This window comes from Malaclemys terrapin, chromosome 16, assembly GCF_027887155.1.
Source record: "Malaclemys terrapin pileata isolate rMalTer1 chromosome 16, rMalTer1.hap1, whole genome shotgun sequence".
NCBI lineage: Eukaryota > Metazoa > Chordata > Testudines > Emydidae > Malaclemys > Malaclemys terrapin.
Genome location: NC_071520.1, coordinates 3,608,293 through 3,635,425, shown reverse-complemented (window position 1 = coordinate 3,635,425; position 27,133 = coordinate 3,608,293). Strand labels below are relative to the sequence as shown.

The 27,133-nt window shown below is 55.3% G+C and overlaps 1 protein-coding gene across 1 annotated transcript in view; it reads right to left on the bottom strand.

Moving 5' to 3' along the window:
- LOC128824796 (uncharacterized) overlaps positions 1 to 24,361 on the bottom strand; it is a 63,401-nt gene extending 39,040 nt beyond the window's left edge. The window contains exons 1-8 of the mRNA XM_054006707.1: positions 24,301 to 24,361; positions 22,162 to 22,271; positions 16,687 to 16,774; positions 11,984 to 13,270; positions 9,191 to 9,298; positions 8,715 to 8,822; positions 8,200 to 8,251; positions 5,640 to 5,817 (exon numbers count right to left, since the gene is read on the bottom strand). Of these exons, the coding sequence (XP_053862682.1) occupies positions 5,640 to 5,817; positions 8,200 to 8,251; positions 8,715 to 8,822; positions 9,191 to 9,298; positions 11,984 to 13,270; positions 16,687 to 16,774; positions 22,162 to 22,271; positions 24,301 to 24,361 (1,992 nt within the window). The remainder of the gene's footprint in view (positions 1 to 5,639; positions 5,818 to 8,199; positions 8,252 to 8,714; positions 8,823 to 9,190; positions 9,299 to 11,983; positions 13,271 to 16,686; positions 16,775 to 22,161; positions 22,272 to 24,300) is intronic.
- Positions 24,362 to 27,133: the final 2,772 nt, after the last annotated feature.

The following is a 27,133-nucleotide window of genomic DNA, read 5'->3' as shown; positions in this document are numbered from 1 at the left end:
AGAATCCAGGCTGCATGGGCAAATGGAGGTTACTTATCTGTAACAGGGAGTTCTTCGAGACGTGTGGTCCCTGTCTGTATTCCACGTGGGTGCCCATGCGCGCCATGCACCCGAGTTCAGAAACTCTAACAAACAGCATCCGTTGGCCTCTTTTCCTCATGATCCAGACTGGGGCATAAGAGGCAGTGTGGGCTGATGCCTCTCCAGTTCCTCTTCGTACCATGAATCCAGCAGGATCTGAAGCAGAGGGGACGGAGGGCGGACAGTGGACTACAGACAGGGACCACACACCTCGAAGAACTCCCAGTTACAAGTAACTTCCCTTTCTTCTTCAAGTGCTGGTCCCTATGTGTATTCCACGCGTGGGTGATTGACAAGCAGTATTCAGACGGGAGGGGGATGCAGGGGTGCCAGCAAGAAAGATGCTTGAAGTACTACAGGTCCCACTGCTGCATCCACAGCAGCGGCCTGACCTAGTACGTAATGTTTTGTGAATGTGCGAATGGAACTCCAGGTAGCTGCTCTGCGTGTGTCCAGCAATGGTACTTTCTGCAGCGACGCTGTGAAGGCAGCTTGTGCTCTCCTGGAGCGTGCCCTTTGGATGGATACGTGCTAATTGGTAGCACCCAGAGATCTCTCTGGAGATTCTCAGAGAGGATTTCGCTTCTCCTCACAACCTTTCTGCTATGGCAAGAAATAGCCTAGGTGATCTGCTGATAGATTTGGTCCTCTGCAGGTAGAGCTCTACAGCATGTCTGAGTCAAGGGTACAAAGTTTCCTCTCCTCGGCAGAGGAATGGGATTTCGGGAAGAAAACAGGTAGTGTGGTTGACATGGCATTCAGAAATAACCTTGGGGAGGACGTTAGGATGTAGACAGAGAGAGATTTTTTCCTGGTGATGAACAGTGTGATGGGTCTGCCATGAAGGCTCCCCTCTCGCTCAGCCTTCTGGTTGAGAGAATAGCCACTAAGAATGCAACTTTCATGGACAGGTGGGCCATGGAGCATGTTGCCAAGGATTCAAACAGTGGCCTGATGAGTGGTGACAGGCCGAGACTGAGGTTCCATTGAGGGGTAGGTTTGATGATTGGCAGAAAGATCCTAACTAGGCCTTTCATGGATGTCACTGCTGTAGGGTGAGTAAAGGTGGAATATCCACCTTCTGGCGGAAGGAAGGCACTGATTGCTGCAAGATGGACCTGCAGCAAGCCAATGGAAAGACCTGAGCTCTTCAAAACAGGAGGTGATCTAAAACAACTGGGATCCTTGCAGAATTTGGAGATAGCACCTTATGCTGAGCCCAGGTAGAAAATTGTCTCCATTTAGCTAAGTAGCAGGTGCTAGTTGAGTCTTTCCTACTTTGAATAAGAATAACTGGGATGGGTGCCGAGCAAGCGTGTTCTAGTTCTGATCCCCACCCAAACACCAGGCCATGAGGTGGACGGGGTCTCGACTGGGTGTCTGGTTCTGCCCCCTTGCTGAGGAAGGCAATCTGGGAAGGGGCAGATCCTGATAGGAGGATGGATCGACATCCTCAGGAGCTCCGGAAACCAAAACTGCCTGGCCAGACGGGTGCTAGGAGAATGTCTCTGGCCCTGTCCTGGCGGATCTCTCGTAAGCCCTGTGGGAACAGGGGAAAGGCACCTCTGGGACTGTGTGTCCATGGCAAATGGAGAGCATTGCCCTGGGGGCCGTGACCCACAGCTCCCGTGGAGCAGTACAAGGAAAGCCTGTTCATTTGGGATGCGAAGAGATCCCATTGCGGTGTTCCCCCTGAGTGACTATCTCGCTCAGGGAAGAGCTGTGCATCTCCCACCCATGAGCTGCAGAGAAGTATCTGCCCAGGTTGTCTGCTAAAGAGTTTTGGGCACCCAGAAGGTACATGGCTTGGATAGTGATGCGGTTTCTGATGCACTCGTTCCAAAGCCTGACTGCTTCTAGGCAAAGGGGAGAGATCTTGCTCCACCCTGTCTATGTAAAAGACTGTGGTGATATTGTGACATCACATGGACATGAAGAGATCGAATGAGCAGGAGAAGATCCCGCTTGCCAGGCGGACTGCCCGCAGCTGCAGTAGATCGATGTGGGTCCAGGGACCCTGTTTATAGTGGCTGTTCAAGTGAGCTCCCCAACCCATAAGAGATGTGTCGGTTACGATGGCGGCCCTGGGGGCAGAGTGACGAAGGGGACGCCAACCCTAGCTCAATCCGGGTTCGAGTGCCCGGTAAGAGAGGCAATGGCCCTGGTGTCGATGCACTCCCTGCCTGGGGAGTAGCCAGACAGGAGCCCGGCTTGTAGGCAGCCGAGATGAAGCCTGGCGAACGGGGTCACGTGGCCCATCCTGACCGCAGTCAGATTGCTCATTAGCGCCATCTGTCCACGGGGAGGAAAGCTCTTGCTGCAAGGAGCCCAGTCTTCCCACGGTCGCGTTTACCCTCTGAGGGACTGTTCTTTGGTCACACGCTTGCTACCAGGGCAGAGCCAAGACACACTCCTCATGCAGCCTCCACTGCGTCCACCACAGCATGAAGGGAGTCTTAGCCACTAACTGCCCTCTTCTAAGGGAGGCTGGACCTGGGCTCTGTCATCAGGGGGAAGCTTGTCCTTAAAACTGGAGTGATTGGTAAACTCCTTTTCGCTAACAAGCCCCGATCGTTAGCGATACAGAATTGCAGGGAAAGGACCTTTCTTCCCAACAGGTCCGACCTCGTCACGGCCTTATCAGCAGGGGTGGGTTTGGGATGATGCAATTTTGCTCTTTTCACAGCTGCCTGTAGCACCAGTGAGCTGGGTGCTGGGTGGGAGAAAAGAAATGCCGCCCCTTTGGCAGAGACGAAACAGCCTCTCTCGGCATTTTTAGGCGTGGGGGCGCAGGAGGCAGGGTTATGCCACACCACTCTGGCCAGCTCCCTGATGGCCTCGTTAACCAGATGCGCCACCTTGCTCAGACCTGTAGGCTGCAGAATAGCCAGGAACTGGTGCGGGAAGTCCTGGACCTCCTCCGAAGCAGCTCCTGGTACTGCCTATGGTCGTCCGGCGGAGAGGGTGAGGATGAAGTGATGGCTTCAGCCAGAGATGAGCCTGTCGGTACTTGCAAATCTGGGTCTCTGTCCTCCTCCTCGTACTCTGTCGGATCTGGGGAGTGCCGAGTAAGAGAGGTGTGGTAGGATTCATGGACGGATCCAGGGCATCTCCCATAGGGGCTCCAGGGGCCCCAATATGGCCAAAAGGCGGGATCGAACAGGTGGGGGGACCCCACGGCATCTGGTACCAGTGGTCCCTGGGGAAATCACATCAGGGAGGATGGGGCTCAGATCTCCGTGAGGAGATGACTGACCAGCCAGAGCATCCGATTTCTCTGAGTCTGAGAACTGCTCTCCCTCCAGCGGTGGAGTGGCTGGTACCAGAGGGTGCATGAGCCTGCCCGGCAGCTGGAGAGGGGATGGCTCCAGTGACACCGGCGCAGTTTTGTCCTCTGGGATAGCCATGTCTCTCAGAAGGACTGGGCCCGTGAGGAGAGGAGACTGGGGATAAGGGAAGAAAATATCCTCTGGTGTAATGTAAGTGTCCAGACAACCAGGCCAATGGTTCCGACATGTCCCAGGAAGCTGTAGCCGGGCAGGGTCCTCGGAGGATGGGACGGCACGGAGGAAGAAGCAGACCCAACACTTCTGGATGGAGCCGGCAGGTTTCAGTCCTTGTGATTCACAGCTGGAGCCACCGAAGGTACCGACAGATCCTGGGGGTATGTCCCGGTCCTGGACCCATGGGATTTGCATGTGAAGGCTTGTCCAGCCTGGGCAGGCTCGCGAAGGGATCCCTTCTTTTATGGGCAGATTTGGGGGGATCTTATCACGAGAGAGTCATGGGAAGCCTGGGAAACAGCTGTAGACTCTGTTCCTAAGCTCGTGCTCAGAGGGGCTCTGCTCACCCAATGGGGCCAATGTACAGGGGGGTCTCCCTGGCCTGGATCAGAGTGGGGCCTCATACAGTGTTTCTTTAATCTAAGCCCATGAGCTTGGCATGTTTGCAGCGGAAAAGAGTGACAGATGCTGCACTTTGCCGAATTTGTCTCACCCAACCAGCAGAGCCTGCGCTGATGCTCGTCACTCACAGAGAAGGATCGAGGGCAGGAGACGAAGCTGGAACCCTGGGCATAGTCCCAGGCTGCAAGGACGAGGTCTCCGGTGCGGGGGGGAAACTACCTACGGTAACTATCCTAAAAACTCTAACATAAAAACCACAAACTATTTACAAATTGATTTACTGAGTATTAAGAATAAAAGCTGGAGACATCTGTGGACACAGGCATTCCGACTCGGGCCAAGCGGCAGTGAGAAGGAACTGGAGAGACGTCGGCTCGCTCTGCCTCTTGTGCCCTGGGCCGGGGCCACGAGAACTACTCTCGGACATGGCTTGTTAGATCTTCCGGCCTCGGGCCCACGGCGTGCAAACACCCCCATGTGGGATACACACATGGACCAGCTCTAGCGCCAGCATTTCCCATCTTTGGAGCACTGAATTCTGCAGCCTTGACCGCGTTCTTCCCATGCAGTTACTTTGGGTGGAATAATACTTAGCTCTGATATAACCCCAAAGGCTCCAGTGTTATAAAAGGGTAGGCAGCATGGGAGGGAGAGGAATTATTCCAGCTTAGTACTAATGTGGACACGAGAACGAATGGATATAAACTGGCCGTGGGGAAGTTCAGGCTTGAAATTAGACGAAGGTTTCTGACCGTCAGAGGGGTGAAATATTGGAACGGCCTTCCGAGGGAAACGGTGGGGGTGACGGACCTGTCTGGTTTTAAGATTAAGTTAGATAAGTTTATGGAGGGAATGGTTTAATGGTAAAACATATTAGCCAAGGAAGACCAAACAATGGTAGGTAAATAGTATAATGGCTAACAGGAGTCAGGCTGGAGACTCTTGCCTACATGCTCGGGGTCTTACTGATCGCCATATTTGGGGTCGGGAAGGAATTTTCCTCCAGGGTAGATTGGCTGAGGCCCTGGAGGTTTTTCGCCTTCCTCCACAGCATGGGGCAGGGATCACTAGCAGGAGGGTCTCTGCCAATTGAAGTCACTAAAACACAGGATTGGGGACTTCAACAGCAGAGTCAAGGGAAGGGGTAGGGACGGTTTTGTGGCCTGCGGCATGCAGGGGGTCAGACCAGATGATCATAATGGTCCCTTCTGACCTTAAAGTCTATGAGTCTATGTTATCCTCATTGTAAACTAAAGGTCAGCGGGGTTAAGTAACTCGCCCAAGGCCATGCAGGGAGGAAGTATCAGGAGTGGGACTAGAAGGCAGTCACCAGACCCCCGGCACCCTGCTCTTACTGCTGGACAACACTGCTACTGCCATGGTACAGGAGACGGGATTGCTATACTGTGCTTCTGGGATTTCCTACGTCACTGGTGGGGTCGCTGCGCTTGCCTGGATTTCCAGAATAGTGCGTAGCTCCATGCGTTGCGAGGGTCTCGTGCAAGAGCTGCCTTGTAACGATTCTCTGCACTTACTCGTGTCAATTTCAGGCAGCTCTGCTACCTGCCCCAGTCCCCACCTTGCAGCCCTATTTGCAGTGCACCCACCATCCCAACCCCCCTGGGAGAATCGCCCTCTGCCACAGGACAGCACCTGGTGCTCCAGGCAGGCTTCCTTCCTGGTACCCTCCCAGCTGGCCTCTGCCCTGCTTGGCATTGAGTTCCACCTCGCAGGGCTGCTGCTCCTCCAGTCGGCGCTGCCACGAGACCACAGGACCTCTTCCTCCTCCTCCTCCTCTTCGTCAGTGACTGCACTGCTGGAGCCCAGGCACCTGTAAGAGCAGCAGTAGCGAATGACTCATAGACTTTACTTTAAGGTCAGAAGGGACCATTATGATCATCTAGTCTGACCCCCTGCATGCTGCAGGCCATAAAACCGTCCCTACCCCTTCCCTGGACTCTGCTGTTGAAGTCCCCAATCCTGTTTTAGGTGACTTCAATCGGCAGAGACCCTCCTGCTAGAGATCCCTGCCCCATGCTGCGGAGGAAGGCGAAAAACCTCCAGAGGCTCGGCCAATCTGCCCTGGAGGAAAATTCCTTCCCGACCCCAAAAATGGCGATCAGTCAGACCCCGAGCATATAGGCAAGAGTCACCAGCCTGACCCCTGTCAGCCATTATACTATTTACCTACCATTGTTTGGTTTTCCTTGACTACTATGTTTTACCATTAAACCATTCCCTCCATAAATTTATCTAACTTAATCTTAAAACCAGACAGGTCCGTCGCCCCCACCGTTTCCCTCGGAAGGCCGTTCCAATATTTCACCCCTCTGACGGTCAAAAACCTTCGTCTAATTTCAAGCCTGAACTTCCCCACGGCCAGTTTATATCCATTCGTTCTCGTATCCACATTAGTACTAAGCTGAAATAATTCTTCTCCCTCCCTTGTATTAATCCCTCTGATATATTTAAACATAGCAATCATATCCCCCCTCAGCCTTCGCTTTGTCAGACTAAACAACCCAAGCTCCTCTAGTCTCTTTTCATACGACAGGTTTTCCATTGCAGTGCAGATAGGCCACCCCTTCTTCATGCCCAGCCTCCAAGGGCCTGGCGTTGGCAGGCTCTGTGCTCCAAGGGCAAGTGGAGGTGCCAGTGCCCTGTGCCTCACCCAAGGATCAATGCAAGGGAGAGCGTCCCCCCGGGAGAACTGCCGCCTGCCGGGGGACTGTCAAAATGGCCGAGATGCTGACGCAGGACTGGAGGGGACTGTGTCTAGGACTGAAAGCTGGGGGAGCCCACTCTGCATGAGCCAGTGGAATGACACTGCACGAGCTGGGGTCCCATCCAGGCTTGGGTCAGCAGCTCCTGACCATTTCAGAATTCACCTCTCAGCTGGTGGCTCCCGGCCGGCTCAGATCAGGTTGTGGCTTTTAAAAAAACAACAACCCCAAAATGCAAGAGACTAACTGCAGGGTGCAGCGGAGCCTCAGACAGAATCCTGGTTTCCCAACCCCCTGCGCTAATCACATCATCCTGCTCCGATGCAGTCTCACTGCCCCTGCGGGAGGTCAGGATGAGCAGAGACGTGCAGGATAAATGATATGGAAAAGGGGTGAACAGTGAGCTGGCAAAATTTGCAGACAATACAAAACTACTCAAGATAGTTAAGTCCAAAGCAGACTGCGAAGAGCTACAAGGGATCTCACAAAACTGAGTGACTGGGCAACAAAATGGCAGGTGAAATTCAATATTGATTGTAATGCACACTGGAAAACATCATCCCAACTATACAGATAAAATGATGGAGTCTAAATTAGCTGTTACCAGTCAGAGAGATCTTGGAGTCACTGTGGATAGTTCTCTGAAAACACCCATTCAATGTGCAGCGGCCGTCAAAAAAGCGAACAGAATATTGGGAATCATTAGGAAAGGGATAGAAAATACAACAGAAAATATCATATTGCCTCTATATAAATCCATGGGATGCCCTCACCATGACTGTGTGGAGTTCCGGTCGCCCCACCACAGAAAAGTTATATTAGAATTGGAAAAGGTTCAGAGAAGGGCAACACAAATGATTAAGGGGGGTGAACCAGCTTCTATATGAGGAGAGATGAAAAAGACTGGGACTGTTCATCTTAGAAAAGAGACGACTAAGGGGGGATATGATAGAGATCTATAAAATCATGACTGGTGTGGAGAAAGTGAATAAGGAAGTGTTATTTACTCCTTCTCATAACACAAGAACCAGGGGTCACCCAATGAAATTAACAGGCATCAGGTTTAAAACAAACAAAAGGAAGTGTTTCTTCACACAACACACAGTCAACCTGTGGAACTCCTTGCCAGAGGATGTTGTGAAGGCCAAGACTATAACTGGGTTCAAAAAAGAACTAGCTATGTTCCTGGGGGCTAGGTCCATCAATGGCTATTAGCCAGTAGGGGTAGGGATGCAACCCTATGTCCCTGAACCTCTGACTGCCAGAAGCATATGGCATTGGCCACTGTCAGAGCCAGGACGCTGGGCTAGCTGGATCACTGGTCTGAGCAGTGCGGCTGTTCCTGTGTTCTTGTCTGCAGGATTTGCCCTGGCACTGTGGCAGGTTGCAGTGCCACAGGCAGTGGGAGCCCTGGGCGTGTGTCCCCACAGGACCATCACTGCTTGGCATGGTGCCAGGGGCCGAGCTGGTGGACTCTCATCAGCACTTACCCCGACGAGTCTCTCCGTGGGCAGCGGGGCCCCTTGGTGCTGCGGCCCGGAGCTGTTTGGAGAAGAGAAACATTGTGTCTCCACAGCAATAGTAGACTAGCTCCTGGGAAAGCAAGTGCAGCCCAGAGCCAGTAGGAGGAGCTGTGGGGAGCAGGGAGCCAGCCTGGACTTGGACTCTGAGCCACCTCGCTAAGGCAATCGCTCCTCACAGTATGTGGCTAACGCAGCAGGGTTGAGGGATCCCAGCAGCAAGGTGTGACTGTGCTGGGGGGTCTGGGTGCGTGCCGCAGAGAGAGCAGAGCAGGCACAAACAGTCACCTGTGGGTGGGACGGGAACAAGAGGGAGCGGGGCCCACATAGCTGCAAGGGGCAGGTCCATCCCCACCCCCCAAAGCAGCTCCATCGCCCTGCGACAGCGAGAGCAGGGCCGGGGGCAGAGAGAGGCTGGTCCGGAGGAGACACCGACGAGCTCCCTGGGGAATGGCCGTCTGGCTGAGCCCCGGCCGGGGCCGTACCTCTCCGGCGGCCGATGGCCTTGCGGAGGTGAACCTGGACTGTCTCCGTCCTCACCGAGTCCAGGTCACTGTCGATGGTGACGGTGTCGAAACTGGTGACGGGGACGCCTGAAAGAGGATGAATGGGGGATGGGAGAGGCGCCAAACCCAGCTGACCGCAGAGTGAGGGGGGTTTCCCTGCCTTCCTCTTACCAAACTGAACCTGTGACCGGGGTGACTCCCCTGTTCTACCAGCCCCAGGCACAACGCAAACCCAGAGGCTCTGTCCTCCCCCAGATCCTGCATTTGTTCCACCCTCCCTGCAGTGACAAGGAGCGCCGGCATCTCCCAAGGTGGGGACCAGCAGGCGAGGCCGGGACAGGATCACCCATTTTCCAGGAGAGGGGCAGATCGATCGGAGGGCACAGATCCCAGGATTGGGGGCAGGACCCAGCACTTTCCCCATGAAGCAGCAGCCAGTTGGCAGCTCCTCTTACCAGCCACGTGCTTGTACTTGCAGGGCCCCAGATAGACCTCGTCCCAAGCTGCGCTCAGGCTGCTCTGCATCCCACGACTCTCGGAGACGCCCGGCTCTGGGTCAGGACCTACAGAGAGGATGAGAACAGGAGCCAGTAGCCAGGGGCTCCTGGAAGGCACATGCACTCCTGCATCCTGGGTTGGGCGAGGGGGGGGAACAGAGCTGCTGGTAGCACAGACCCACTGGACCCCCAGTACCATCCGGGGCCAGGAGCTCAGCATGAGGAAGAAAAGTGATCAGGAACAGTCAGCATGGATTCACCAAGGGCAAGTCACACCTGACTAACCTGATTGCCTTCTACGAGGAGATAACTGGGTCTGTGGATGAGGGGAAAGCAGTGGACGTGTTATTCCTTGATTTTAGTAAAGCTTTTGATACGGTCTCCCACTGTATTCTTGCCGGCAAGTTAAAGACGTATGTGCTGGATGAATGGACTATAAAGTGGATAGAAAGCTGGCTAGAGCGTCGGGCTCAAGGGGTAGTGATCAATGGCTCCATGTCTAGTTGGCAGCCGGTTTCAAGCGGAGTGCCCCAAGGGTCGGTCCTGGGGCCGGTTTTGTTCAATATCTTCATTAATGATCTGGAGGATGGTGTGGATTGCACTCTCAGCAAGTTTGCAGATGACACCAAACTGGGAGGAGTGGTAGATACGCTGGAGGGTAGGGATAGGATACAGAGGGACCTAGACAAATTAGAGGATTGGGCCAAAAGAAACCTGATGAGGTTCAACAAGGACAAGTGTCGAGTTCTGCACTTAGGACAGAAGAATCCCATGCACTGCTACAGACTAGGGACCAAATGGTTAGGCAGCAGTTCTGCAGAAAAGGACCCAGTGGACGAGAAGCTGGATATGAATCAACAGTGTGCCCTTGTGGCCAAGAAGGCTAACAGCATTTTGGGCTGTATAAGTAGGGGCATTGCCAGCAGATCGAGGGATGTGATCATTCCCCTCTATTCGACATTGGTGAGGCCTCATCTGGAGTACTGTGTCCAGTTTTGGGCCCCACACAAGAAGGATGTGGAAAAATTGGAGCGAGTCCAGTGGAGGGCAACAAAAATGATTAGGGGGCTGGAGCACATGACTTATGAGGAGAGGCTGAGGGAACTGGGATTAGTCCGCAGAAGAAAAGAATGAGGGGGGATTTGATAGCTGCTTTCAACTACCTGAAGGGGGGTTCCAAAGAGGATGGATCTAGACTGTTCTCAGTGGTGGCAGATGACAGAACAAGGAGTAATGGTCTCAAGTTGCAATGCGGAAGGTTTAGGTTGGATATTAGGAAAAACTTTTTCACTAGGAGGGTGGTGAAGCACTGGAATGGGTTACCTAGGGAGGTGGTGGAATCTCCTTCCTTAGAGGTTTTTAAGGTCAGGCTTGACAAAGCCCTGGCTGGGATGATTTAGTTGGGGTTGGTCCTGCTTTGAGCAGGGGGTTGGACTAGATGACCTCTTGAGGTTCCTTCCAACCCTGAGATTCTATGATCCCATGAGGCACCAGGCTGAGTGGCCAGGCAAATCGGGGGCCAGGCGGAACTCTCCCCTCAGCACTGAGCAGGGAGAGTCCATGGGAGTCGGGTTGGGGGTAAACAGGAAAGCAGGGGCGGCTCTAGCAGCCGCAGTCCTTCCCCTCACGGTGCCCAGCTCCCTCCTCTCCTGCTGGGAACACCTCCCCCCAGCACCCACAGACAGGGGCCCCATCTGTCACCCCCTTCCAGCTGCCTACCCACCCCAGAATCCTTCAGCTTCCAGCCCCAGGGAACTGACCCTTCCTCCCCGCTCCTGGAATCCATGGGGCCCTGCCCAGCCCCCAACCACTCCTGCGGCTGGGTCGGCCCTGCTCAGAGCTTCAGGCCCTGCCCCAGTGTTACACCACCAAGCCCCACTCGGAGAGGAGCAGGGGGTCCCCGTCGCCCTGCAGTGCAGGGGCCAGTCACAGTCACTTTCCCTGCACTGTCCTGAGCACAGGCCAGTCCCCTGCTACCAGCCCCCTTGGTGGGGACAGGGACGGGACCAGGACATGCCCTTCCCTTTGCACCAGGCGAAGAGCTGGCCAGATGCAGCAGTGTCCTCTGGCATAGCCCGGCAGGGCTGGGTCACGGCACACAGAGCCACAGTAACCCAGCCCCAGGGTTCTCCCTGCCTTCCACCACTCCCACTCTGCCAGTCCCGTCCCTGCTGTGCCACGGCCTTCTCTTCCCACCCGCTCCCCCTGTGCCAGAGCAAGGACAGCCAACCAGCCAGCGCTGCTCTGGGCACTGGGGGAAGGTGGGGGATAGGAACAACTGGCTGTGTCTGTTTCATTCGCAGCATCGCAGAAACGCATGCAGGTATCCCGGCCCCAGCACCTTTCCCTGCTAGTGCCCCAAGGGGTGGGGACGTGACTGGGACCTGCCCATCCCCTTAGACAGACTGGCCAGCTCCCCAGGGGTTTGCTGAGTTTGCAAGGATGCCAGTGATCAATGAGAATGCGACACTCCCCGGGGAGTTTGTCAGAGCCCTAACGAGCCAGGAAGAGTCCACAAGAGCCTCCATCATCTCACCGCAATGACCAACGCAGCCCCCACTGTGCTGTCACAGCGGCGTTCCCGCCCCCCATACTGTCACTGCTCTCCCAGGTACTGATCCCGAGCTTCCCGTCCATGCTGACGCCCTCCTGCCTAGCTCAGCGATGAGCGTTTTCTCCCCACATGCTCAGTTCCATGGTGACAGGGGCAGAGGGACAAGCCAGCCGACTAGCCCCGTGCTCCAGACTTACACAGTGTCAGGCCGCGAGCTCCCCTCTCCACTGGCCCAGCCTGCAGCTCCCAGCTCCGCCGGATTCCCTCCCTGCCTCCGCTAGCCGCAGCATGAGTGACGCCCCTTCCAGACGGTCCCCGGGGAATCACCGATCCTTGTTGCAGCAGCTCTGGAGCCTCCCTCTCAGGATCTCCCGGACCAATCCCGCCCTGTGTCACCACGCAGCCATCGCTAACCCCAGCTGCGGGTGTCTGGGCGCTTTCAGGGCTACTAGCCAGCTGTGTTGTGGCACCAAACCCTTGCAAAGCTGAGCCCTGATCTCCCAGCGTCTCCTGGGGCAGCCCTTGGTCGGGGCAGGGGGATGCTATTAGCCGGGGGCTCTTCTCCCCTTTGGAGGCCAGTGAAGGGCTGCCATGGACTGCTGTGGGTGCGGAGTGAGAGGGGCTGTCGGACCAGACGTGCCCATACTCAGTCTGTCTCCTCCCGGACGGACTCGGAGCAGTCCTCACAGGCTGGGACTCTCTGGTCCAGGCTCTTGTGCCGGCACCGGCACCCAGAGCTCTGAGTGGCTGGCTGGGACCCAGCTCCTCCACGAGCAACGGGCTGCTGAAAGGTCGGGAGATCTCCCGGGAGTCCTGGCCCCGTCTGGAAGAGCTCTCCAGGGGCCAAGGAACGCTTTCCACCGAGATCTCCACCCGTTCAGGTGGAGCTAGTCTGGGAGCCTGGCTTCCCGTGGCGCTGGCTTTCCCCGTGTCCGTGCTGCTTGGGGTGTCCGTGGTGTTGGTCTGACTCAGCCTGGATATCCTGCCCCCCAGAGACTCCAGGCTCTCTCTCCTGGTCCTGGAGCTCAGGGACTGGGGCCCTTCCACGCTGCTGGACAAAGCCAGGGCTGAGTCCCCTTCTAGCCCCTCCTCAAACCGCTGCAGGATGTGCGGCCTCTTCGCTGTATTGAGCATGAAGCCCTCTGCAGCGGCCCCACACGCCTCCACGGTGGGGCAGAGACCAGCGGGCCTGGCTTTGATTCCCATGACGCGCCCTTCCTCATCAGAGTCTCCGGCTGGGAAACCCCCAGCTGGCACATCCCCTTCCCCATCGGAATTCCCCAGGGGGTCGACCATGCCTTCCCGAAATGTGGCAGCAAAGTCCTCCGTGCAGATGGAATTCGAGTCGCTCTGGTCCCCCAGGTTCTCTGGGGCTTGCTCAGAGCCAAGGAGATGCATCAGCCTCCAGCCGTACTCCTCCTTCCGAGAGGGGCCGGTTTCGTCCCAGGGGGTGCCGTCCTGGTTTGCACAGCATCCTTCCATCTCTGCACAGGGGAGGGAAGTAAACAAAGAGCTGTGAGTCCCTCCCCAAGCCAGCATTACTGCCAACGAGCACTCACTTTCCCAGGCCTGCACAGCTCAACGGGAAATGGAGCAGAGGCCATCCAGCCGGGAGGCTCGGAGCTAGCACTCCATACGGGGCAGTTGAGTTCCTGCCTTGCCCGCTCTATTCTGCCGAGGAGCTGCTAGCAATGTCCGATCTTGCAGGGGGGAAAATCCACCCAACTCTGAACTTGGTCCTGAAAGCGAAATGAAGGAGGAACTGATTTGTAAATATCATTATAACAACAACAAGCCGGTCTCTTCCCCTGCAGAGGCGTTCAAGCTCACTACAGTGAGAAGGCAGGACAGTCTGCTCTGTTCATCTGCAGATCTCTCCCTGCTTTACCCAGGAGGGTCAGTACCATGAGCCCCATTGTACAGATGGGGACACTGAGGGCCAGAGAAGCAGTAGATTGCTCGAGGACACACAGGAAGCCAGAGACAGGAACAGAACCCAGGTCTCCGGAGTCTCCTGCCACGTCCTACCCATTGGGCCATGCTGCCTCCATCACCTGCCTTCTCTGTGCAGGCATTTATGGGACTGCACCTGCTCCCTGCAGGATTCTCACACTTTCCTCTGAAGCATCTGGCGCTGGGCACCCGCAGACAGAATGCTGGTCAAGATGGACCTTTGCTCTGATCCTATCTGGCTAGTCATATGCTCCTATTTGCCATTTTAAAGCTTACTTGGTGTAGATTCTGTTCTGGCGGGTGGCAAACCATACAACCCCTCCCCCACACCCACACTTTTTCTTGTTCCTTTCTAGAAGCGTTGCGGTCGCCCACTCGTGAGAGCCCATCACTGCAGTGTCTGGGAGCCAGACTACACCTTCCAAGCAGAACCCCTTGCTGTTGGCCACCCATGGTTTCCCTGCTCCTTTGAGGAGTGTTTCTTGCACACGTGGGATAGGTATTAAGGGACGGGGCTGGGAAAGATGGGCACCATAGGCCGGCATGTGGGAAAGCAGCTTCTGGCTTTGGTTACCTCCAGTTTTGAGTGCCAGCATGTCAGCCCAAATCCCCACTGCCACCACTGCCTGCATCCCAGCAGCATGGCTGCCATCTTGGAGACCTCCTTGGAATAGTGGAGTCTCCCTCCTGGGACCGACAACATCACTCAGTCACCTCTAGGGGTCACTATCTGGTAACACAAGCTCCTCCCCCCCCCCAACAGGGTCTGTCCCCCTAGGGAAGGGCTCGCTATGGGGGGCAGATCAAGACCCAGGGCTTTGCCACTGGGCCCCTATAACTGCTCAGATTTCGTAGCCTGCACAGGACCCATTGCACCCCGAGCCTCCCGTCCCGTCAGCATGTCACAAAGGTGTATTTTGGCCAATCACGGCCTAGGAATAGCAAAGCAGGAGTTTTATTCCTCTGAAGCTTGTATTCCAACCAATTCTGTTGCACCTTTCTCCACAAGCTGCTCCTGCGATTGGTTATTCGCTTCAAAGACCCGCCCTCAGTTAACCCCTTACTTCCACTATGACACTTGTTAAAGGTCAAAGCCTCAGATGGTTCTGCTGCCTCCCCCCATCACATGGCATCGCGCGGCCACCCCACTGCCAGCAGTGACCCCCTGCTCAGCGATCACTCCTCTCAGCTCCCCCACCAGCTCCTCGCCCTGGCTCTGTCTGTCCCACTCACGCGCTCCATCCCAAACACATTGCTCCAGCGCCCCCGCCCACCTCTCTTCCCAGCTGCCACTTCCCTCCCCTCGCCTCCTGAAACAACAAAGGGCTGATGGGGCCAAGCGGCATCCCTGCCACGCACCAGGCTGTTAGTGGGCCAAATTCGAACGTCTGTTGGCTTCAATGCGGTTACAACAGTTCACCCAGCTCTGCATGGGACCTGTGCCCCTTAGCCGAGCCCTTGATCTGAGTGACGGCAGCAACACAGACCTGCAGAGCGTGAACTGCAACACAAATCCTTGCTCCTCCTTCTCCGAGCAGCCCAGCGCCCCCTCCCCTGCAGACGCACCCCGCTGCCCTCCTGGAGTGGGGCTGAGCAGAGACTGGCTGCTCTGGCAATCGCTGTGATGTCACAAGCAGAGGACTGTGACATCAGGCAGGGAGCAAATGGGACCTATCAAAACGTGGATCAGAGAATTATTTGGCCCAATATTATTGAGACTTTATTTCCCATACAAGCCCACAGCTGTTTGGCAGGGCCCTGCCCTGCTGCAGAACTGGGCTCCAGCAGTGAAGCTTTCATTTAAAAAAGAAGTTCTGATTGCCAAGAAAACCTTCCAAACATGAACCAAGTGTGACAGGTGCAACTGAGCCTGCCTGAGTCTGCCGAGAGCCTGCCACAAGAGCACCAGGAGGTGTGAACTGCCCTCCTTCGTCATGTGGATGGGGTACTACCTCTGAAGTTAATGCCCATTTAAATGATCACTTCATTAACTAGTTCACTGCTGATTGTTTTAGCAAAACCAGCTGTCTGATGCAATAACCACAAAATCCCCAACCGATACCTTCCCTGATCCCAGAGCCCCCTCCTTGGCTGCCAGGACCTCCCTCCCCCAACAAAGTTGATGATGCAGTTATGTGTTTTCAGTTCAAAATCTTGCAGCGTGCTCAGAATCCAAGATTAGGGGGCAGGTTAAAAGAAACGGAATTAGAAAACGGATTAAACTGCGGGGGGGCTGCACTGCTGAGAGCTTCATTCGATTTCAGATTTAATTCACTAGAAGCCTCAGTTGCTTTGTTTATCAGAGGCTTGCAGCAAAACTCCCACTCTGTGTATCAGAGCATGGCAGAGTCCACACGCCTTGCAGGAGGATTATGACTCCGCACACGGGGCCTGGCCGGTGGGGAAGGCAGAACTGCTTCTGGTAAAATGAGCCCAGAGCTCCGAACGAAAGCCTGACCCTTTGCTGAGACTGAAAACCCTTCCCCACGCCAATTCCTTTTCACTTTGCAGCAAATCCTTGAAGTGCCTGACTCCAGAGGGACCTGGAAGTAGCAAGATACAGTGCGACAGGCTGTTTGGGCGACAAAGCAGGAATCTTACCAGAAAGCCCGTCCTGAGATGGGCACAGCCCAACTCTGCAGCTCCAAGAGGGAGGGGTTTGGGGAAGCACCTGTATTTCTGAGCTGTCTCTGAACAGAGCCTCTGGGCTTCCCCATCAACAGCTGCTCTCTAGCCAGCTTCCCCTCACTGGGGGATTTGCCCCTCCACAAACCACACCAGGACCAAGCTCGTCCCATCATTCGCTCGCCCTGTCCAGTGCCCCGAGTCTGACGCTTTGGCCTGCACTCCCATCCCGTTTTTACATCTGTTGTCCCAAGTGCTCTGCTGCTTTCTGGCCTCGTGACCCCTCTCCTCGCTTTACGGGGTGGGCCCGTTGCTCACTCACCTGCTGCCCGGGGGGCCTTGGGGGAGCATTCCAAGGAGGTGTCTCCATTCGTGCGACCACCCGCGACTCCTGCACCACGGCCCTGCCACTGCAGAAGGGAAAGAAACAGATAATGGAGCAGCTGCAGGCTCCACGCGCCCCTCGCCTGCTTACGCAGCATCCTGAACAGCGGGAAACAAACCCAAACAGATCCACCACACGACAGAGACTGCACCTGGGGCTCATGATGGGAGATGTCTGTCCAGACAGAGGCGCTGGCCATCAGATCCGAGCAGCGGCACCGGAGGCAGCAAACAGGGCGGCTAACAGGGGAGTTTGAGAGGGAGTTCTCATTGGAGGAGAAGGTACCTGTATTTGCATCTGTCCTGGGTGTTCCTGGGTGTTCTTGTGTGTTTGTTTGTTTTGGTTTGTAGGGGCCGGCAGGGGCTGGGTGCTGGGACGGACGCCGAGGCCTGAGCAGGGGGCGGGGCTTGGCTGATTAGGGGGCCCATAAAAGCGGCCGCCCAGCCAGGCAGCGGCACAGCTGCGAGCAGCGGCACCGGAGGCAGCAAACAGGGCGGCTAACAGGGGAGTTTGAGAGGGAGTTCTCATTGGAGGAGGTAAGGGGGGAGGCAGGAGGGCACGGTGTGGTGTGTGCTCTGAGTCCACAGGCGCCGTGGGCAGGGAGCCCAGCAGGCATGAGCCAAGCAGCAGCAGCAGACAGAATGCAGATGGCTGCATGTGGAAGCTGTGGTATGTATATGGTCCTAGCAGGGGAGCCGGAACACAGGTATGTGTGTATGAAGTGTCGCCTGATAGTGTTACTGGAGGAAAAGATTAAGGGGCTAGAGATGCAGGTAGATACCCTGGTGGAGTTTAGGCGGGGGTTTGAGCAGCTGATGGAGGACAGGCAAGGAGGGGCTGAAGGAGAACGCCCTGCGGCGCAGGTAGAGGCAGAGGAGGGTGATAGGGGAATGGAAGGGGGAGAGCATGGGAGGTGGAACCATGTGACTGTCAGAAGCAGGCCAAGGAAAAGAAGGGCCAGTGAGGGGGGAATAGAACTCAGGAATAGGTTCGAGTGTTTGGATAGCGAGGTGGAGGGGCAGCAGGTGGCGGCTGAAGGTGGGAGAGTGAGGAAGAAGAGAAGAGCGGCTAGTCCGAGAGAGAGAGGGGAGGAGTTGATGGAGACAGCACCAATTCTGGGCCCCGGGAGGATTCAGGAAGGCATAAGGGGGAGCATTAGGGAAGATAGGAACAGGCTCAGGTCAGGACTAGAGGGATTAGAGACTAGATTACTAGATGGCACTGTTGCCAGGCGAAGGCAGGTGTATGTAATTGGAGACTCATTACTGAGGAGATTGGACAGGCCTGTGATCAGGGCGGACCCGGAGAACAGAAGGGTGTGCTGTCTCCCGGGCGCAAAGATACGCGATGTGGACCTGCGGTTGAAAAGGATCCTAAAAGGAGCAGGTAAGAACCCCTTGATAATCCTTCATGTAGGAACGAATGACACGGCTAGGTTCTCGTTAGAGAGAATCAAGGGAGATTATGCCAGGCTGGGGAAGACGCTCAAGGAGATAGAGGCTCAGATTATCTTTAGTGGGATTCTGCCCGTTCCGAGGGAAGGGCAGCAAAGGGCTGATAGGATTGTGAGAATAAATACTTGGCTAAGGGAGTGGTGCTATAAGGAGGGCTTTGGGATGTATGGCCACTGGGAGGCTTTTGGGGACAGACACCTGTTCTCGCGGGATGGGCTTCACCTGAGTAGGGAAGGAAATAGACTTCTGGGAGGGAGGCTGGCTCATCTTATCAAAAGAGCTTTAACTAGGAAGTTTGGGGAGAAGGTTGGGAGATGCACAGTTAATCTCCACGCCAGATTCCAGTATGGAAAAGGTGAGTAAAATGAGAGGAGACATAGCCGGGGAGACGAGATTGGACATAGGAAGGACAGGGGGGACGGGCGCAAGGAGGCCCGCAACATATAGTGCTACTAATGGGAGACAGGCTAAACGACATACATTAGGGTGTTTATACACCAATGCGAGAAGCCTAGGTAATAAAATGGAGGAATTGGAGCTCTTGGTCCAAGAGCTGAAACCGGATATCGTAGGAATAACAGAAACGTGGTGGAATGACGGTCACGACTGGAACACAGGTATGGAGGGGTATACGCTGTTTAGGAAAGACCGGAACAAAGGTAAAGGTGGGGGGGTGGCATTGTATGTCAACAGTGAAATAAGCTGTAAAGAAATAATAGTGGATGGATTAGATAACACAGAGTCCGTCTGGGCAATACTCACACTGGGTAATAGGACTACTAGAGCCTCTCCGGGGATAGTGCTTGGAGTGTGCTATAGACCGCCGGGATCGACCCAGGATATGGATAAGGAACTATTTAATGTGTTTAGAGAAGTAATTACTAATCGAAACTGTGTAATTATGGGGGACTTTAACTTCCCGGATATAGATTGGGGCACAAACGCTAGTAGTAATAATAGGGCTCAGATGTTCCTAGATGTGCTTGCTGATCAATTCCTTCATCAAGTGGTAGCTGAACCGACGAGGGGGGAGGCCACTTTAGATTTGATTCTGGTAAGCAGTGAGGACCTCGTTGAGGAAGTGCTAGTGGGGGACAATTTGGGCTCCAGTGATCATGAGCTAATTCGGTTTAAAATACATGGGAGGAGTAACAGAATTAAGTCAAAGACTAGGGTTTATAATTTTAAAAAGGCCAATTTTAACAAATTAAGGGGACTGGTAAGGGAAGTGGATTGGGCAAACGTATTAAGGGATCTAAAGGCAGAAGAAGCCTGGGATTACTTCAAGTTAAAGATGCATGAGCTGTCGGAGGCCTGCATTCCAAAAAAGGGAAAAAGATTACAAAGCAGGAGATTTAGACCGAGCTGGATGAGCGACCGACTCAAAGGGGTGATTAGGAAAAAACAGAAAGCGTACAAAGAGTGGAAGAGGGGAGGGATTAGTAAAGAAACTTACCTTAGTGAAGTCCGAGAATGTAGAGATAGAGTGAGAAAGGCCAAAGGCCGTGTAGAGTTGGACCTAGCGAGGGGAATTAAAAGCAATAGTAAGAGGTTTTACAGCCACATAAATAGGAAGAAAGCAAAGAAAGAAGAAGTGGGACCGCTGAAGACTATTGCCGGAGAGGAGATTAAAGACAATCTAGGCATGGCGCAATATCTCAATGAATATTTTGCATCGGTGTTTAATGAGGCCAATGAAGGTATTAGGGATACTAGCACCACTACAGAGAGGCATTCGGGATGGGGGATTACCGTATTCGAGGTAGAAACAAAACTTGATTGCCTTAATGGGGCTAAGTCGGGAGGACCGGACGATCTTCATCCGAGAATATTGAAGGAATTGGCGTGGGAAATAGCAGGCCCGTTAGCGATAATATTTAATGAATCTGTAAACTCGGGGGTGGTCCCGTTAGACTGGAGAATAGCTAATGTGGTTCCTATTTTCAAGAAAGGGAAAAAAAGTGATCCGGGTAACTATAGGCCTGTTAGTCTAACATCTGTAGTGTGCAAGGTGTTAGAGAAAATTCTGAAAGAGAAACTAGTTGAGGACCTGGAGGTTAGTGGCAATTGCGATAAATTACAACATGGTTTTACGAAGGGCAGATCGTGCCAAACGAATCTGATCTCCTTCTTTGAGAAAGTAACGGACTTATTAGATAAGGGAAATGCGGTGGACCTAATATACCTGGATTTCAGTAAAGCGTTTGATACTGTACCCCATGAGGAATTATTGGTTAAACTGAAAAACATGGGGATCGATATGAAAATCCAGAGGTGGATAAGGAATTGGTTAATGGGGAGAATGCAGCGGGTCGTATTAAAGGGTGAACTGTCGGGTTGGAGGGAGGTTACTAGTGGAGTGCCTCAAGGTTCGGTTTTGGGACCCATTTTATTTAATCTATTTATAACTGACCTCGGGACCGATTGCAGGAGTGGGCTGATAAAGTTTGCGGATGATACGAAGGTGGGAGGCGTTGTAAATTCGGAGGAGGATAGGGATATCCTGCAGGGAGACTTGAATGAGCTTGTGAATTGGAGTATCAGAAATAGGATGAAATTTAATAGTAAAAAGTGTAAGGTAATGCATTTGGGGATGACTAATAACAATTTTAGTTACAAGATGGGGACGCATTGGTTAGAAGTAACGGAAGAGGAGAAGGACCTAGGGGTCCTCGTAGACCGCAGGATGACTATGAGTCGACAATGCGACGTGGCGGTGAAAAAAGCCAATGCTGTCTTGGGATGCATTAGGCGAGGTATATCTAGTAGGGATAAGGAGGTCCTGCTCCCGTTGTACAAGGCGCTGGTGAGACCTCACTTGGAGTACTGTGTGCAGTTCTGGTCTCCCATGTTTAAAAAAGATGAACTCAAACTGGAACGGGTGCAGAGAAGGGCCACTAGGATGATCAGAGGAATGGAAAACCTGTCGTATGAAAAGAGACTAGAGGAGCTTGGGTTGTTTAGTCTGACAAAGCGAAGGCTGAGGGGGGATATGATTGCTATCTTTAAATATATTAGAGGGATTAATACAAGGGAGGGAGAAGAATTATTCCAGCTTAGTACTAATGTGGATACGAGAACGAATGGATATAAACTGGCCGTGGGGAAGTTCAGGCTTGAAATTAGACGAAGGTTTTTGACCGTCAGAGGGGTGAAATATTGGAACGGCCTTCCGAGGGAAACGGTGGGGGCGACGGACCTGTCTGGTTTTAAGATTAAGTTAGATAAATTTATGGAGGGAATGGTTTAATGGTAAAACATAGTAGTCAAGGAAAACCAAACAATGGTAGGTAAATCGTATAATGGCTGACAGGGGTCAGGCTGGTGACTCTTGCCTATATGCTCGGGGTCTGACTGATCGCCATTTTTGGGGTCGGGAAGGAATTTTCCTCCAGGGCAGATTGGCCGAGCCTCTGGAGGTTTTTCGCCTTCCTCCGCAGCATGGGGCAGGGATCTCTAGCAGGAGGGTCTCTGCCGATTGAAGTCACCTAAAACAGGATTGGGGACTTCAACAGCAGAGTCCAGGGAAGGGGTAGGGACGGTTTTATGGCCTGCAGCATGCAGGGGGTCAGACTAGATGATCACAATGGTCCCTTCTGACCTTAAAGTCTATGAGTCTATGAGTCTATGAGTCTATGAGATCCCCTGGCAGGCACCACCTCACACCAGCTGAGCGGCCGGGTCCCAGGCAGGCACCACCTCACACCAGCTGAGCGGCCGGGTCCCAGGCAGGCACCACCTCATGCCAGCCAGGTGGCCGGATCCCTGGGCAGGCACCACTCCCCATAAGCTGGGTGGCCAGGTCCTTGGCCAGGTGCCAGCCCAGACCAGCCAGCTGCCTGGGTGGTTGGTGCATAAGCTGAATCCCGAGACCAATTTCCTGCCACATTTCAGACGCCTCCTCTGACCCACAGCAATGGCCCCTTCCTCGGGGCTTCCCCCAGCCCCTCCCACGCACCAGCAGCTGGCTGAGCTGAGCGTCGATGGAGTCCAGTAGGGAATCGCAATGGTCCTTTGCCCGGGCGCCTGCAGTCTCAGGACAGGACGGCGGCTCCGCTGTCTCCAGATCTGCAGGGGTGGCAGCATCTGGTCAGTACCCACATACCCCAGCAGGACAAGCCTTTCAGCCCCGTGGCTTTCATCCCCACCTGTCCTGCAGGGAGAAGCTCATGCCATGGCCTCCACCCCCAGAGCAGGGGAGCTTTTAGGGCTGCCTCTGTCTAGGTGCTTCCACATTTCCAGCTCCTTGGGCAGGTTTTCCTAATAACCTGAGCAGTGCAAACCAGAGAGCAGCATGTATCTGCAGTTCTGTCCATGTCTGTGCGTGTGTGTGCATGCACCTGCAGAAGCAGGCGAGGAGCCACACAACTGGTATCTTAGGAAAGTAAATCGAAGAGGCTAAAGGCGTCTCAGTGAGATGTGGGTACGTGATATCTCTAGCAGGCAGCCTGCAGCTCTGCATTAGCATGACAAGGTTTTCATACAAGCCACGTTGGGCCAGCACATGGAGCAGGAAATCCTGTAGCTCCCTGATTGCTTTTCCCTTGCAGACCGAGTTTTCTTTACTTATTTCTAGGGCTCCTGCTAGCTTGGGATTTGAACATTTCCGACTGTATGCAGAAACTGACAGACCTTCCCTCCCACCACGTCCCTTTCTCCGTGGGCTTCCCTCTCTCTCTGTATCGGGTCAGTGGCAAAGGGTGTTGCCTCTACGGCACAGGCAGCAGGGGTGGCTCACACGCTGTGATTTGATGGGATCACACCAAACCCATGGAGAAGTAGAAATGCGCAGGTCTGTGGTGATAAGGCAGGAAAAAAGCAGCAGGACTCCTCCGTTCTACTCCCAGTTCTCTCACTACATAGCCACCACTTCCTCACCTGGGATGACAAGAGCTTTGCCCCCTTCCCAGAGCAGCACGAGAGCTGATGGATTAAAGGGCAGACACAAGCTGTCAGATGAAATGCACACGAGGCTGTGCTGAGCCAATGGGCTGAAGTCACACTGCTCTCCTGCCAGTCCCCCAGACTGTACACACCCCTCCCTCGCAGCGCGGCATGCAGCCAGCCGTGCGGCTCCAGCTCTGAGATGCTGTCTCGCTGCCTCTGCTCACGGGCTGATACGGAGACCGTCAGCTCCTCTGCCCCGCTACAGCAGCCAAAGAGACGCAGCAGTGGGTGGCATGTTATAAGGAGTCACCAACGAAATGCCGTGACCTCATGTGAAACCCCTCGGGGAGACTCGGGGTGGGGGCTACAGACAGGTGTTTGCACATGTATAATTTTAGCCCTGTGTTTGTGTGCACTTGGAGATGAGCTGTGTGTGTGTGTGTGTGTGTGTGTGTCCACACACTGGGGGTGAGCTCTGTGCATGTGTGTTCAGATCTGTGTGTGTGTGTGTATGTATCCACACACTGGGGGTGAGCTCTGTGCATGTGTGTTCAGATCTCTGTGTGTGCGCGCGCACGTGTGTCCACACATTGGGGGTGAGCGCTGTGCATGTGTTTTCAGATCTGTGTGTGTGTGTCCACGCACTGGGGGTGAGCTCTGTGCATGTGTGTTCACATCTGTGTGTGTGTGTCCACGCACTGGAGGTGAGCTCTGTGCATGTGTGTTCACATCTGTGTGTGTGCGTGTGTGTGCACGTGTGCGTGTGTCCACGCACTGGGAGTGAGCTCTGTGCATGTGTTCACATCTGTGTGTGTGTGTGCACTGACAGGCGAGCTGTGGTTGTGATGTCGACTGTAATACAATCAAATGAATCCCAAACTCCGCCCCTTTCTTTGTGCATCCGTCTTCCCCTCGCTGGCTGTGGCACGTGCCATGTGCCCGCTGCGCTCTGCTCTCAGCTGGGTGCTCTGGGAGGGGAGCTCGCTCGGCTGTGTCTGAGGCTCTGGGGCTGCCACCCTGGCACCTTCCACCATCCCTCGAATTCGCTTAAGGAAACAGAGTGAACTGGAGCTGGAAATGTCCACGCCCCGGGCGTCACCCCCCACCCTTGATTGGCCATTGAGCAGGGCAGCGTCCCTGGCTGGGTGTGTGGGAGCTCTGTGCTGGCACAAGGAAGGTGTAAATTCCCACCCGCAGGCCATGCCCTTACCGGGTTTGCTGCCATCCTCCTCCAGGGTGGCTCGGCCCCCGTCCAGCTCCATGTCGGCCATGCTGCCTGGCCCTGGAACACAAAAGCAGCAGCAAGTGGGTCAGTTTCCCTCCGTGCTGCCCTGGGGCAAGTGGCTCTGGGGGACCTTCCTGCCACGGCTCACGCAGCTACTTCTGCCACTGCCGAGAGCAGCCTGATGCTCCGCAGTGACCGGACTTAGTGCGTGTGGGCATGTCGCCCGCTATTGGCCCCCGAGGGCACGTGCCAGCCTGCTGCTAACGCCCGCCTGCAGACGCTCCCCCGCGCTCCCGGTTAGATGCTTGTGTTTGGTGCAGAAGGTCCTGCGTTCCTGGGCCCCAAAAATCAGTGGTCTCTTCTGAACACTTAGGCCATAGCAAACGGAACTAGAAGGACTGTGCAGCGCTGCCCTCTGCTGGATGGACTCAGAACTGTTCACTTGTGTGTCACAGCTCCCGCCACTGGTAGGAGCTAAGGGAGAGTCTCCACTAGCGGCCCCCCCAAATTATGAGATTGATTTACAACAGTCAGTGTGTGCTTGGAGGGGCATGTCTGTTTATTTGCCTTTTACGGCCATTTTCAGTTTTTTCCTCTGTCATCAGAAAGGCAAGAAACTGACGTCTTTAAATGAAAGATGAAATTTTCACATCATCACCTGACTCCGGGAGCTGGGGCTTTAAGGAAAACACACGTATCGTGAAACTGAGATTTGGCGACACTGCAGACAGCTTGTCTGCTAGGCAGGGAACGAGGCCTCCACACGCAGTGCCAGCTTCTCCCCCGCCCTGCCAGCCCAGACCGTTCCCGCTCACTGAACGCCAACAGGCTTCTCAGTGTCAGGATGTCCAGGGCACACGTGGCTGGGCAGGGAGATCTGCCCAGACCTGCCCTGCCCTACAGCACAGCTCATCCAGCATCTCAGCCTGGCAGAGGCTTCGACCCAGACTCAAGCATCCCAGGAGCTAGGTGCTAACTCAGCAGTGGCGCCGTGGGCCAGGGTTGAGGGGAGCAGAACCTGGTGACCGTGTGTCTCTGGCATGCTGCCCAACAGGCCCCTGTGCAGAGATGCCAAGCAGCAGGAGGCAGCAGGTGGCAGAACTCATCACATGGCTGGGTTTGGGAAACACGCAGTGCTGGGGGAGGGTTTCTAATGGTCACCGCACACAGGGCAGGTGGACTCAGCCCGTCATCGAGGGCTGGCCAGGACGCCTTAGCACAGCAGTGTAATCCCTTTAGCAATGGCGACTGACGGGCACTGGGGAGGGAAGTGCAGGCCAGGAGGGAGCCAGTAGCCTCTGGACATGGAGCCGATAACTGTCCGTATCCAACCAGCACATGGGGGCTGGGGAGCCCCACGAGGAGGCAGGTCTGGGGCAGGTGCACTGCCAAACGGGCAGACACCCAGGGCCAGATACCACTGTGTAGATGGGCAGAGCTCCACTGACATCCCCAGACCTGCACCGATCCCACCTGCACAGGTCGGCCCAGCGCTGTTCTGGCTCCGGGATCAGTAACAACACTTCATTTTGGTAGCAGGAATGAGACGGGTCAGCGAATTTATACCCACACAGCTCTCCTGGTGCCCCTCAGTCCTGACCCACAGCCCCGCCCCCCCGCTCTTCCAGTCCTGGGGTCCCCCCACATACAGCTCTGCCAGTGCCCCTCAGTCCTGACCCACAGCCCCCCACCCCACTCTTCCAGTCCTGAGCTCCCCCCCCCACAGCTCTGCCAGTGCCCCTCAGTCCTGACCCACAGCCCCCCGCCCTGCTCTTCCAGTGCTGAGCTACCCCCCCACAGCTCTGCCAGTGCCCCTCAGTCCTGACCCACAGCCCCCCGCCCTGCTCTTCCAGTCCTGAGCTCCCCCCCCCACAGCTCTGCCAGTGCCCCTCAGTCCTGACCCACAGCCCCGCCCCCCCCACTCTTCCAGTCCTGAGCTCCCCCCACACACAGCTCTGCCAGTGCCCCTCAGTCCTGACCCACAGCCCCCCGCCCTGCTCTTCCAGTCCTGAGCTCCCCCCCCCACAGCTCTGCCAGTGCCCCTCAGTCCTGACCCACAGCCCCGCCCCCCCCACTCTTCCAGTCCTGAGCTCCCCCCACACACAGCTCTGCCAGTGCCCCTCAGTCCTGACCCACAGCCCCCCGCCCTGCTCTTCCAGTCCTGAGCTACCCCCCCCCACAGCTCTGCCAGTGCCCCTCAGTCCTGACCCACAGCCCCCCGCCCTGCTCTTCCAGTCCTGAGCTACCCCCCCACAGCTCTGCCAGTGCCCCTCAGTCCTGACCCACAGCCCCCCACCCCACTCTTCCAGTCCTGAGCTCCCCCCCCCACAGCTCTGCCAGTGCCCCTCAGTCCTGACCCACAGCCCCCCGCCCTGCTCTTCCAGTCCTGAGCTACCCCCCACACAGCTCTGCCAGTGCCCCTCAGTCCTGACCCACAGCCCCCCGCCCTGCTCTTCCAGTCCTGAGCTACCCCCCCCCACAGCTCTGCCAGTGCCCCTCAGTCCTGACCCACAGCCCCCCGCCCTGCTCTTCCAGTCCTGGGCTCCCCAAACACAGAGCTCCTCTGTCAGTGCCCCTCCGTCCTGACCCACAACCCTCCCCCGCTCTTCCAGTCCTGAGCTCCCCACACACAGGTCTGCTAATGCCCCTCAGTCCTGACCCACAGTCCCCCCAGAGCTCTCCTGGTGCCCCTCAGACCTAACCAACAGACCCCCGATATTCCAGACCTGCCCCCCCAGCTCTGCTGATGCTCCTCAGTTCTGCCCTGCAGCCCCCCTGCTATGTTAGATTTGAGCTCCCACGCACACAGCTCTGCTGA